Source organism: Nelusetta ayraudi, unplaced genomic scaffold, assembly GCF_046127955.1.
Source record: "Nelusetta ayraudi isolate G7.1 ecotype Tasmania unplaced genomic scaffold, CSIRO-AGI_Nayr_v1 ptg000011l, whole genome shotgun sequence".
Taxonomy (NCBI): domain Eukaryota; kingdom Metazoa; phylum Chordata; class Actinopteri; order Tetraodontiformes; family Monacanthidae; genus Nelusetta; species Nelusetta ayraudi.
The window spans coordinates 19,732,884-19,747,413 of NW_027466061.1; the positions used below are offsets into that span (position 1 = coordinate 19,732,884).

The following is a 14,530-nucleotide window of genomic DNA, read 5'->3' on the forward strand; positions in this document are numbered from 1 at the left end:
AACTCGCGCGAACTCTGCCGCCACGCTCACACGGGACGGCTAAACTCCTCCACCGCTCTTTTTCTTCGGGAAAGTTCCCACCGACCGCAACACAGCAGCGGAGAAGATGACGTCAAGAGCCCGTGACTGCTCGCTCACTCAGACCCTTTCGTTCCAAGATTCACACGTTTCTAACCCATCACCGGACACTGCACACGCCACCAACCGATGCATAAGGGAACGCATTCCTGACATTCGGGGTCTAGAGCTCGCAAAAAATAAAACCATTTTTTTTTTTCTATCATCGATGAAAACGAGTGAAATCGCTTGACACATACCCCGCTCAGTCTACCCGGGCAGACGGACAACTTGGAACGTTGCTGCTGCTCAGGCGGTCACGTGGTTCCGTTGGACCAATGAACGCGACGCTTGCATGTTTTGCTCGGCTTATTTTTCGAGAGGACGGCCGACGAACGACTGGGATGTTTTCAAACCAGCCATGAACGTCACACAGCCGTAGGCTACGGTTAACGTCCAATATTTAGGAATTAACTGCATTATTGCGCAATATTCACGTATAGCTTGTCCAGAATGAGTCGACGGGAACGTGAAATCCGGCGTAAAGGTAAGCTTTAGATCAGGCTTAATCGCTGTTGCGCGAGATTGTATTTCATATAAATCCTTAGTTAGTTCACGTTAGCCATCTGGCTAAGTTACAAGCAAGCGGGCTGCGCTGAGCAGGCTAATGGCAAGCTAACCTGAAGTAAACTGCATGCGAAAATGGTTTTGTTATGTGACTGCGGGGTTTTGTGTGTGTGTGTGTCTGTGTAGTTGTGTGCCACGTGTGGTACACACACTGAACACTTTCCCATCGCTTTCCGACATCTGAACGCAATATTTTGGCTCCCAATAAGCAGCCGCACGTGAAGCGAGAGTACAAAAGGGCGATAGGAAAATGTCGGGGCGAAACGGAGGGAGCTTGTGTAGCCACACACACTCAGCGGCGGTGGTGCTGCGTGCGGCTCGCAACGAGCTCAGTGAGCTAGCTAGCTCGATGGATAAGGCGCTGGGGAGGGGGACGTTCTTAAGGGCAGCCAAGGGGCTGCGGTGAGCTTTTGTTTCGGGCTTGTGCTGTGGATCGCAGTGCAAAAATATTTTCAAACGGTTGAAATTAACTCGGGACGTCTTGATCGCCGTCTCGCGCTCACATACGCATCGTATCCACGCGTGGAACACCTCAGAGAATTTTGTGAAAGGCGCAGTAGCCCTCATTCTGACTGATATTACGTAGAGACGCATTTAGAAATGTAGCGCTCATACATAAGTACGTCGCCTATCGCTGCACTGTGGACAAGCGCGGGCGACAGTGTCATAAGGAATGTGTGTCTTTTATAATCATCGTCAACTCACCATCGTTTAATTACCCTATGGCCGGTTGCGGGCACTGTAACTGTTGTAAAAGGGCACTTTAGAGCTGCTAATTCTTACAAGGGACTAGCACAGCTCGAACAACCAGGAGCTTGCGCCTCCCTGCCCGTGTCTGTGACATCTTGGGGGGTGTGTTGCCTGATACAAAAGCTGCCTGTTTTGAGACGTCTGGCCATGCAACGATGGCTCTGCACCATTATGTTAACCTAAAATACCAATATTGTATTGAAATAAATTGTTGATTCGGAGATTATTTAAATGGGCTCAGATTGTCCACATCATTTGCAAAGTCACTGCAAACATTATAATGTCAGAATTGCAAGTTGCCTTGCACGTCTGTACACCACTAGCATTATTTGTGAGAGAGGTCGTAAGTCGTATAAAATATAGCTCTGTTTGCTGAGATAAATATGAACACGTGGTGATGGTTAAGACTTTTGTTTTAATTTCTTTGGATTTAGATTTTTTTTTTATACAGCGTTTTATTAAAAAAAAAAAAAAAAAAACATTATTCTAGATAGGTAGAAAATGCATTCAATTGCAGGCTTATGAGCACAACAATAAGATTTCTCAAATGGCATTTTGTAATTGGAACAAGTCACTTGTCTGTCATTACCAGGCTGTCATGACTTTAACTAATTCATTATTTATTTATTTATTTTGCCTTCCACTCTATTTGCTTTATTTAATAAAATAAACTACCAGTACTCGTTCTCTTTTTTTTCCAACTAATATATTGCAGTTTACATCAGTACTAAATCACAGTAAATTAAGCAGTATTTGTGGTGCCCATTTGGAAGAGCTCACCTGGCTTTGCCTCACTCCTATTCACAATCTATAAAGGCAACATTTTAAAAAAAAAAATGCCATTAGAATTGACAACCTTTATTATCCATATTTAGTTTAGCATGTAGTCATTCATTTTTCAGACTTCCAGTGGTTTGATTTGTTGAGTGTATGTTCATCTTAATGAAAAGGTCATTGTTATTGACGTCAAAGGGAAGAAACTCTTAACCATAGCATTGACATCTTCGACCCTAGTACTTCATATTCAAGTGTACCAAGCATTAATTACATTAATTACAAATGACAGTGTATTTCAGTTTGTAGATACTACCTAAAATGAAAGAAGAAGCTCGCCTTTTAACCTTGGTCCAAGTCCTTTTGGAATTAATTTGTATAGATGAGTAAACTTAGTTAGAGACCTCTGACTTTAGTCCTGACTGTCATCTTTTCTTACGCTGTCGTTGCACCATTTGAACCAATATCAGGAAGTGGTAACCACGAGTAATGTTTACATCGATTTCGGTGTTCGTAATAAAGCAAGATGAAAGTAGTTGTGTAGTTACTGTTTACTTAGTAAAGCCATCAGAAATGTCCGATATCAGAAATGTATGTGCGTGCGTGCATGCTTTTGTGAGAAAGATACCGTTTTCTCTTTTTCATTTCTGTGCCCTAGGCCTACACCATAGTCTTTTGGCTGTTAAAAATGGGGGTTTTATGTTTGTTTGTTTTTACCTAAATAGTCAATAGCCTTGTGAAATTAAGTGATATTTACTGCATTTATTGCTGGGGGAGATTTGGCGTGGCAAAAATGCTGGTGCTAAGTGTTCTTTGGGAACACTCAGTTCCAACATTCATCCTCTGACCCCTCCCAGACGCACTGAGTGACAGGTCTGGGAGCAGAAAAATCTGATTTCCCTCTAATTTCTTCTAGCTAGTGAAAATCCAATGAGGCGGGGCTGCAGGCACATCAGTTGTGCATGTATAGGTCATGCGTGTGTTCATAAAAGCTGAGACAGGGAATGGGTGAAAAATCAAATGTAGATGTATGTAAATTCCTCAAGAGGCACACAATGGAGTCCTTTGCTGTTATCTCGGAGAAAGATATATATATATATATATATATATATATAAATATATATATATTTTTTAATCTTCAATATTTTCTCAGTCCAGAAATTGAAGTTTTCTGTATTTATGAAATAGTCAGCCCATACCATGGCTATTCAGAAAGAGAGTAAGCCTCTTAGAGGATGGCGTTCTGACCAAGGTGCTTTACAAAAGGAATCATTTTGTAAGGGCTTGTCCTCCCATTATGTACTGGCAGAAGCCTAGTATGTCTGAAATTGCTTTTGCATTTTCTGTCTAGACAGCCATTTCCTATGATTTCGTATAACCTGTTCCTTGAAATGTGAAACGTTGCTCAATTTATCAGAATATATTTCGAGTGTTTCTCATGCATTCATTTTTGTCCCAACATTTCTTTTCAAGCAGACCTTCAATAGACGGCACACTGTCTTGACATCGTCATCAGTCACACAGTTAAGATGTGAAGTGCAGCACAGAGGCCTGAAACTCTGGCTCTGCTTTTTCAAACCAAAATGTATTTCAGCAGCTTCTGTAGACCTTGTTGCTTAATTATTGGCATCAATATTACAAATGTTCTATTTTACTGTTTAGTTCTTTTTACGTCTCCCCTCCACCACAGATGCAGTCTGCAACAACTGAATTCCTAATTTAGGAGGCATTGATTGTCATCTGTCTCATTTTGTCTCTTTCTGTTTTTAGAGAAAAGGGAATGGCTGACCAGCAGCAGCGGTTGACAGTCCAACCTGTACTTTAATTGCTGTCATTTTTTCTTTTTCTTTTTTTTTTTAACTCTCACAAGTTTCATTGTTCCGCGCTGTCTGAGGATTTGCAAGAGAAGTTTCAGGTCTCTGTGCAGAATTGTGCTTTAGTCTCATGTGTTTAACGTAGCCAGACCCAATGGATGCTGTCAAATTGTGTCGTTTTGCTTTCCTTTTTTGTGTAAATTGTTGAAGATTTTAGTTAATAGCCTCAGCGGGTGCCAGGTCGTTAAAAAAAATGAGCTGAAAGGAATGAAATGTTGCTTTGCCAATGACCAACGGTATCATATGATTGGCTTGTTGATTGATCAGTGTCATGATTGGCTTGTACAGATTCCTAAAATTGAGAGCAGTGATCAGAGCACTCCGATTCCCCAGGCAATGCTTTCTTCATTACTGGTATTGATAGCGTCCCACCTATATCTTTTTTTTTTTATGATTTTGACCTGAAGTCTACGTTAATTTTGAAAGCACTAAATCTCAGCCGAAGGTGTCACGGAGCGCTTTACTGATCCCTCTGGAGCAAGCATGGAGTGAGGGTGGCCAGGAAACACTCCAGTGGGAAGAAACCTTGGACAGACCTCTGCTTTAAATCTTTAACCTTACTTCAAGTGGGCTCTGAAGGATGCTTGGCCTCCACTGTGCCCCTCATGAGTATCAAGAACAGGATCGAAAACTTTTCTTTCTGCTAACTGTACACCGTCCTGCTAGCATGACACACAATATTTCATTGGTTGTCACAATGAGCTATTTCTTGTCCCTCCTCCATAGTCACGTGTGATACTTTAATATGACACAAAGACCTTAGCACATGGCTTAATGTAGTCAGCAACTTGTTTAGAATGTAAACGGTCACATTAGAGGTACCAAACTGGACGAACTAGTTTTTATTCCCAGTGAAATCAGTGCCTTATTGGTCTTTTTGGATCACTTGTCAATTAGCACATGATGGTTTTTTTCTGATAGATATATAATGAACTTTCTAATGAGTAAAAGGTATTTTACTATATGTCAGAATGTGAGACACCAGATGTCTCTCCTAAATGATCTGTCATACCTTCAATGTCCACAGTGAAGGACATTTCCTCCCGTAAAATCTTTCGCTAAGTAAATGGACTTCAAAAGGGGTGAAATTAACTTTTAACTGTAGAATTTCATTATTTGTTGTATGTACAGTATATTTTGCGGGCCATCTTTGCCGTATTTCTTTCATTAACATTGATAATGTGATCTGAAAACTCTAAATAGTATTTCACATTTACATAACAGTTGTTTATGTTTTCAGTTTGTGAGGGTTCCTCTTTTCTCTCTGATCACTCGAGCCCTGTTCAGGGATTCCCCCTGAAAACGGCTAGTTTTTGTTTTCGTCATCCTCTCCCTCGGTGTCAGCTCAGCTCACTTTGAGCGTCAACAAATTAGTGTGAGTGATTCTTTTTGGTCTGTCACTCAGGTGTTCTGGTCTTTTTCAGGGAATCCCTTCTTAACGTGGTCACAAGCCAATGGACTTTCATTTTGGGAGGAGTTTGCTTTATTTAAAACGGCACAACATTTTTTCACTTTTGCGTCATCAGATGGGAATACTTTTATGGTGTCTCAGTTCAAATATTTATGACGCTAAGATCCTTTCCAATGTGAAATCCATAACGCAAAGTGTTGCCATCTCTAGCAAGCGGTTGGTTGTGTTTATCTCTCGGAGAAGAGGGCGTAGCCCCCTGACTACAGAATGTGTGATAGCTTTGCCAGCAGTCGAATATGGTCAGTGTTGTTTGAGTTTGGTACTGTGCGTGTTCTTGATGCACCATCCGTGATCTGTCTTTGAGGTGCCGTTTTGATAGCCTCTGATTTTAGAGCCAAACTCTAGGAGAAGGCAGGTGCGTGCAACGCTACTGTTTTAGCTTCATAGTTTGTAGTAATTTTTTCCTGTAAGGAATATTCAAATAATTTAGTGGCACAATTTCACAGTGGTTGTCATTTTCATACTTCATTGTAATTTAAATATGATTATGCATTTACATGGCCACTTTTTTTTTGTCAGTTTCTTTGAATCGTTTTCAGTTTGAGAGTTCAGATTGTCCCTTTTAAATGAACTCTGACTAATGATCCCACCCTAGCGATACCCACTAGCCCCTCAGTATTTAGGACAGATTTGTTAGCTAGACTAATTAAGCTTCTTGTTTCTTATTGCATTAAAAAAAAAAAAAACTAACACCAAAGAAACATTCTCCTTGTTTGACGCAGGAGCAGGAAGAGACCAGGGCATTGTCGCACAATTGTTGCGCTACGTACACAGCTATGAAAATGGGAAGCTATCCGATGTGCCATTTGCATGGACTGAGATCGGATCAAATGCAAAGTGACGCCACCACCCAATTTAATTGGAACGGAGTGTCGGCACAATGTGACTTAAATCATATTGCCGTTTAATCTGATTTCTTAGGGTCTGCACTGATAGAGGGGTAAAGATTTCTAGTAACAAAACAGGGTAATGCATACTTCATTCAAGTTTTTATATTGCATTATTTTTTCAATTCTTGTTAAACAGGCACAATTTCTAGCTTTAAAGTGGTGCTTTTATCATTGGTGCTGGTACGATTTCTGCTTCCTCATTATTCATCATGTGCTTGTTTCAATTTGCATAGTATAGTGGTAAGCCCGGGATTTAAAAACAGCCCTACGTAGTCAAATCTGTGGGAGGTTTCACTGTTATCCAGGTGATGAATGTTGGTGTCCACACTTCTAGTTTATTTTTATTTTATTTAAATATTGGCAAGTAAAGCAAATATGCATTAAACCCAAGGATCATTCTGCATGTGTGCGCGTTTCTGAACGGCCGTGCTGTGCCGTCTGCTCTGTGCCCTGCTGTCCGGCAACACCCACTGGCTGCGGCAGGCGCTCAACTCCAGCCTGATGCAGTTTGGTGTTAAAAACCAGAGAGGAGAAACACGATGCGTCTAAACCAATGAGCTGAACAACGATCCCCAAAACAGCCGTCCCATTCAGAAAAAGGGTTGGGCGAGTGACCCGTCTTTGCTTCTTGGTTTTCTGCCTTTAGGGATGTTAATAATTTAGAATCAAGTACTGGAACGATAATTATTATTTTCATCTGGTAAGCGGTTATCATGTCTTGTTATTGGGTGAGTTAGCGTCGTAAAATTGGAGACGCTGTGAAGAGCGGATGCATTATTTTGTCTTGGCACTGGGCTGTTCTGTGCCGAATTGCAGTTTTGTGCTCTGAATTGGACACAAATAGAAGCTCTGCGTATTTGCTGTGAGCAATGAAGGGCCAGTGTAAACCTCGAATACAGACAGCTCTGCTGTCTTACTGGAGCTAATGTGCCGCGCAGTGCACATGCGTCTGCCGTCATTCTTGTTACATGTGATGTCCAAAATACATTGCAGAAGCAATAGTGTTAAAATAGAAGGTTAGCTTTCAAATGCATGTGTGTAATAAGTGTTGAACTTGCCATTCATTCATTTGATGATAGTTGCACCACAGGATGTCCATATCTAGATTTCCCACCATTAGAGTGGATCACTATCTCCCACTGACGATCATCTTTTCTTATGACTGCAGCTGCTTCAGGAAACACCTTCAGTTCCCTTGAATTAAAGTGAAGTTGCAACTCCACAAGTATACAGGAAATCTGTGAATGAATTTGTGCTACGAATTGTGACTTCTTTTAATATCTTGAAGTGAAAGTTGCTTTCTTCTGCCATGTAGTTCTATGATTTGAGGAGGTCAAACGAATTTACATAAAAGCCCAACACATCTATGCTCTTCTCACTCCTGCTATCATGTTATAAGTCATAATATCAATAGTTGTTTTTATTCATAGAGAAATAAAATTTATTATTAGATTCTTTGATTTGAACCTCTGTGGTTTTCCAATTAATAAGTAGATTAAAAAAAACTTAATCAATGTAGTAAAGACTTTCAAAAGACCAGCGTTTCTACACTTTTTATGAAAATGTATTGGATGCTTCACACAGATGATGTGTTCTGCAAAGATGCCGAGTCACTCTCTACTCTCTGGTGTTGCCAGTACTTTGCTCCACTCAGCTTTTGGTTCTGGCACAGCTTGGCCTGCCATGTGTCAGGCCTTTGGATTGGATCAACTTGTGATCCAGCCTAGTTGGCCGTGCAGACACTGAAGTTGAGCCTCGCATCTACTCACGAGAACTGAAACATAAATTCCCTCATGCTTTGTTTTGCATGTTGTGTGCCATTTCCTTAATTGTTACTCGGCTTCTTTATTTTAGCATTTGGCATTTTGGTTTCTTTGAAGTCGGACTTTCAATAGTTCCTCACTGTTGAAGGCAGTCAGTCATGTGAGTGGTGGAAGTGGACGAGACCCAATCTTTGCTCCAATCCCTCTTTTTGATTTAGCTGAAACGGTTAAACAGTCCCTCTTGGCTAAGTGTAAACCATATGTGGCAAGGCGCAGAGGGCCCGGGCGGGCTTCGAACCCCAGACTCCCGGGTAACCATTCGGCCAAAGCGATATCCCTTTAGCCAAGTAGCCAGGGCGCATGATCAATTGGAGGTCACACATATACAGTAAATTACAGCAAGGACATCTAAACCACCCTGAGAATATTGCTTGAATGAAAGGAAACAAACTCTAGAGCTAATTTTAATTATTTCTTTCGCTCAGTGTGGCATTGTGTAAATGACATTCAGTGTTGGACTGGTTGAACCAAAGCGTGGGAGAAGACTGACTGACTTTTTTCAACCAAACAACAGCTGTGACTGACGCCAGACTGGTTGGAAGGGCGGTGTTGTGTCTGCCTGGTGTGAGGGCAGTGAGGTGAGCAAAGCGCCTTCAGGTGTTCAGTGTCATTTGCTGTTTGCTCATCAGGTTTAAAGTTTGCCTGCTGTTTACTCAAACCAGGCTTCTAAAACTGAACAATGTGAGTTGCTTATTAGATAGATTACATGCGTTTGACAGTTGGTGCTGAGGAGTTGACTGCTTGTGACTAAATGACACAGGTAAGAAGTGTGAAGGATTACATTTTTAGTGTTTTATCTTTTCAATTATTTATATTTTAATTGTTCCTTGCATTTGGAGCTATGTCAGGTGGTGCCACAATACAACATGCTTGTATTATGCCTTGTTTTTTATGCAAAGTGTTGTTACTGTACAGTCTATCGTCACTAGTCAATAGTCCTGTATTTAGACTTGGAAGTGATTTTGTCTGACAAGTATTTTTTGTGTTCATTTTATAAAGACACAAACTTGGAAATAATTATTTTTCATTTCAAATATTTCATGTAGATCATTTTCAATTACTTCTCTCGTTTGAGTGGTAAATGTTTGTCTGGTAATTCTGATGGCGGTTGATTGTTATCTATACATCACTGATGAAGCGTCCATGTATCAGCGTACAAGCAAGTGAGATGTTGCATAATCCGTGCTTGGAGTCTGGTTGTGATCGCGCTGAAGATGGCTGGGTATTGTTGCTCTCCCCTCTTTCCTGCAGTCACGGTCATCGGGCCTTTGTGCCTGGCTTTGTCCCTGCTCCTCATTAGGGAGTCAGGAGGAGGAGGAGGAGCAGACGAAGGCTAGGGATGGATAAGAGCTGGGAGAGGCCTCCCCCATCATTTAGCCTGACAGCGGAAGGGGCCACGGTCACATGACCAGCTGTTTACTGTTTGCGGTGGCAGGCGTAGCGAGTCTTCTAGAGCCTGGTGCAGGATTCACTCCGGCACCACCGCTTTAGGCTCAAATGAAAGCAACAGGAAAGGAACGACTTCAGCTTTGGTCGACATGTTGAACTATTATTTTGGTCTCTTAATGTTTTGTTTGTTTGCTTCTTCTTTTTTACATTTTATAGATGTCTTAAATTCATTCTTTTTTGATGCCAGTAGGCTCCTTTTGCGTGCGGAGTGGGAAGCACAGCTCAGACGTAGATGTATTATTTTCCTCATGGCTGTGTGCGAGCGCTCACAGGAGGCTGCGCTCTGGAAGCTATAGTGGAGCAATGTCATCGTCGCTGCTGCTGCTGCTGCTGCTGCTGCTGCTGCTGCTGCTGCTAGCGACGTTGCCTCTTCTCTGTGTTGGGCCCGATGCTATTCTTAGCTTGCTCCCTTCCCTGTCTCAGTCCAGCAGTCGGCGGATCAGGTTACTGCACTGTGTGCTCCTCATCCAACGTTCCACCCAACCACGGCACCCCTCACAGCTAGCCGCTAAACCCCTTACCGGCTTCATTCAAGCAGGGCCACACACACACACGCACGCACAGACCGAGGCAGCAGGTCCAGCGTCAGGCTTCAGCACTTCACTGAAATGGTTGTTGTGTTGTTTTGCTAGGGACTGTGAAGACTCGAATGTAGTAGGGCAAGGTTATAAACAGTGATAGCAGCATATTCCAAGGAACTAGCGGCGTCACTACTATGTTAAACTTGCCACCTTGTCACTTGTGTTTTTGCCCTTTTATGTATGTTAATACCTTATAGTAGACAAAAGAGACTTTGTATTTGGACACAGGGTAACAAAAAAGATGAACTCTGAAATAAAGAGCCTGGTTGTACTGTCCTGCATTGCTGGACATTGCATATTGCTGTATTGTGTATATTGGTGGATATTACTGCACTTTATTCCCCTTTATTGTGCTGTCCTTAATCTAGCATGTATAGCCATGGTACCCCATTATCAAAAAAAAAAACTGAAATAATAAAAGCTGTAATCCAGTGGGCATCGTCATCATCATTATGTCCATTCGTATTCATTGGGTTATTGTTCAACTTGACCTCACTTTGTGCACATCTGCTATTTTGCACATTTACCTTTGGTTTGGCAACAAAATAAAGAGTACATCTATGATCCTGCATTAAGTAACTTAGTGTCTGGGGTTTAACATTTCAGCACAAGATTTTACTCTTAGCGCCCCCCCCATCAGTCAAGAAGATGCAGATAATGAGTCGTTATAACTTGGGCCTCACTAGGTTTTGTTTTGCCTCTTCGTTGTCTCCTTGGCTGCTGAATTATTTACTCTACCACATAGCTGTGGAAACCAGCCACCCGTGAGTGTGTTTTGTGTCTCCATTGCAGCCTCACAGTTTTGCTTATGATTCTGTAACTGTTTAACTCGGGTTATGGCGGTCCGGGTAACTATTGCCGTCACAGTTTCCACCGCTAATTGTCCAGCGTTGAACCGATCTTAGCTTTAGCCGAGACATTGTAGTAGCTGCGAAGGAAAGGCTGGAGCTTGCCTTCAGCCGGGGTCCAAGGTGAACAGTGGAGCTCGCGAGGGCCTGTGCAGCCCTGAGCTGCTCATGAAACTCTGCAAATTCGAACGTCAAACTGGCACTGGGCCAAATACTTGTGTAATTGTAGTCACACCCTCTTCACCTCGGCTCTCTCCGGCCGGATTGGAGACCTGTCGCCGTTTGTTTTCTGGTCTGGTCCCATGCTAGCATAGCACTTAAATGCCAGCGATGCACGAGCCTCGTTGCACCAGTGTGTCCTCTGTGCTTGGTGTGGACTGCTGCTCAATTCCCCCTTTCAGCAGCCTGAATGACGATGCTGCTGCATATTTGCAATCTGCTGACTAATGTTGGAGCCCTTGGCGCACACCAGGTGGCCAACACATCTGTGTGTTTTCTCTTTTTTTTCCAAGCATACCTTCTTTTTTCTTTTTTTTTTATCTCTTACCAACGATGGAGCTGCGCAGGAGGATCATCAAAAGTTAAGGCAGACAGGCAGTTTTAAACTTTTGATCTTTATTAAGGTACACCATACAACACTATGTGTATTCACCTTTATATTTTGTGGCTTCTAACAGAAATGATTCCTTTGTGTATGTTTAGTTTTACTTCTGTTACAGGGCCTTTATAAGTAAATGCAAGATACACTGTAATTTGTAAAGTACCTCTGATTGTGCAGTAAAAGTGAAACCATTTCAGTCCGTCACTTGTCATTACTTTTAACTTTTGTATTGATTATTATTAAGTACATTACAGGAACAAGCAAAAGTCTTTGCCAGTTGAATAATTTAAAACATTGAAAATGAACCAATTTTTAAATTAGCTAATGAGGTTTTTAAGTATTGTATTCTGGAATTAATTGTAATGGGTCTTTGAGGTTTTAAGGAATTTACTCATTTAATTATTTATTTTTAAATCAGATCAGCTTTTGACTTTGTTCAGTTTCAAATGAATACTCAGTTAGCAAAGTTAATCACCTCGTGTGAAAGCAGTGTAGACCAAATTTAGATGTCCTGTTCGGTGCCGTCTTGGATTGAAAGCCTGCGGATTTCATTGACCCATCGATTTTCATTCGTTGCATTAGTTTCAAGTTGTGATGCAGATGCTAATGTCAGCTCTTGGCTCTTGAGCTGTGTGTCCTAACGCAGCTGCCACAAATTATCCACAGTCTTGAGCTGCGTTCACACACTGCAGGCAAAAGTGGACAAAATCTGCCCACTTATGACCCATACCCGGGTCTCCGCATTCAGGTAGACACATGATGTGTTGCAGTGCAACATCTCATCTCACATTTCCTCTGACTTTTCCGCCTCTGAAAAACGTCAAACCTCACAATCTTGCACCGGAGGAGGCGGGCGGGACCCGGCAAGATCTGATGACGCTACAGAGGAAGCTAGCAACAACGGGGATTGAGCCAGTCTGTGGGAAGAAAGTGAAATGTTGTTATTATCACTTGGTCATGGTTTTATTGCACAACATGCAAAACTCCCCATGCTGTGCCAAAAGCAAACGCATATTGCACAACAAGAATTGACTTGATTGACACTGCTGATCCCTCTGTTACTCTGATAAACTCCTGTGTGATTGCAGTTTGGTTGTACTCTGGTGAATTAATCTAAAACAATCCAAAGTATATGCTTTGGCCTAATTGTACGCTGTTGCATGCCAACAGTGGAGGTCCTGGGTTGACGAAGGTCAGCGGTCTCTGGCTAGGTTACATTGCAGGCCGAAAAGCTTGGGAACGGATGTTGTTTGACGTGGTTGTTGGCTGAAGGATACTTTATTTCATGGCTGTACAGCGCAGTACCTTTCTCTGGCTTCATGCTTGGAGTAGACCCACTCCTCCTCAGCGTCTTATGAGAGGTAGAACCTCCAGTTTTGTTGTCATCAGTCAGGGGAGCCTGTTGCAACCACCCACCCAACACACAACTTTGAATCTGTTGGGAAACACTGGTGTAGTGCTCATTTAAATAATCACATGTGTGTTTTTCTTGCTAAATGAAATGCCAACTGTTCTGGAGTTGAATGTGGTGCGCACTGAGTCACGGGGGACGTCCCACTCATCCACTACGCAGCGTAACAGCAGCTTTCACATCACTGAATATAGACATTACCATTTGTCTCATAGAAACTGATGCTAAGAGTTGCTTGAATAGTAATGCCCGCAATAATGCTTAAAATGCCCTGGTCACTAAGATAAGGTTTTGTGCGAAGGTAGAAAAAGTGAGACATGGACGCCGGCTTCATCCTGCGTGTGTAAAGCCGACGTGCCCACAGTGCTCCCACTCGGTCTGCATGTGTTACTATGCCGAGACAGACCACATCAGAGGGAGCCTGCTTTCCACTGATGAGAAGGTCACGGTGACTGCAGGCGAAGGGACCGGTTTCCTTGATGAACCTTTTAAGAGTCCCCAAAGCTCTGATTCACACCACCTCGTGTGCTTGTTTCCTGTCTCATTGTTGAAGTATGTCTCACACAGTGGAATGGAAATTTTAGCAAAAATCCCAGACTACTGATCCATCCACTCAACCCACGTTCTGAAAGCACAGCTGATGTAGCAGCCCCGTGTATTTCTCCTTCTCTCGTCTCTGAACTTTCAGAGTTCTCTCTCACGCACGACAAAAACCTGGAAACACTCTGAAAAACATTAATCAGCAAAGCTTTTCTGTCCTCTTGCTCTCGGCAAATTGTTCCTTTTGACCGGTATATCAGTGTTTGAGCCCTTCTCACTGTTGTTGTTGTTGTTTTTTGTGGGCTTTGTGTCTCCAGGTGCATGATGAACCTGCTCTGCTATAGCTGTCACAGCTAGTCAGGTGCCACGCCATGGCCAAACCTGGGAGCGACAGAGATGGAGCCATGGTCGACAAACAGACGGGGAAGAAGGTTCGTAAGCTGAGATGCTAAACAGCCGTACAGACGCCCTCCAATAGCCTTTATTATTATTCATTCCTTCTTCTGTCCTCAGTTATTTGATTTTCTACTGTTTTAAGCAACATGATACTGGACTTCTTTTTTTTTTGTTTTTTTTTTGCTTTATAACGCAACCGTTCCTTTGTTTGATGTCCTGTGCTTACAGAAATAACGAGGTCTAAACGTTTTTACCCCCTAACAGCGTACAACGTAATGCAAGTACAGAGAGCTCAAGGTTGAAGTTAATTGGCTCTTCTGGTTCTCAGCACTGTTTCGTTTGCTGAAGCATAATTCATGAATAATATCAGTAAATGCTAAATGTTCTGAAGTGAAACATATTCACATAAATAAAACTTTCCACACTAACAGGGATACA

General features: G+C 42.3%; 1 protein-coding gene across 1 annotated transcript in view; it reads left to right on the plus strand.

The window, feature by feature from the left end:
• The first annotated feature begins 413 nt into the window (after window positions 1–413).
• The window catches only part of ankrd12 (ankyrin repeat domain 12), a 34,635-nt gene continuing 20,518 nt past the window's right edge, over window positions 414–14,530 (plus strand). Inside the window, exons 1-2 of the mRNA XM_076021753.1 lie at window positions 414–604; window positions 14,014–14,127. Of these exons, the coding sequence (XP_075877868.1) occupies window positions 14,068–14,127 (60 nt within the window). The 5' untranslated portion in view covers window positions 414–604; window positions 14,014–14,067. The remainder of the gene's footprint in view (window positions 605–14,013; window positions 14,128–14,530) is intronic.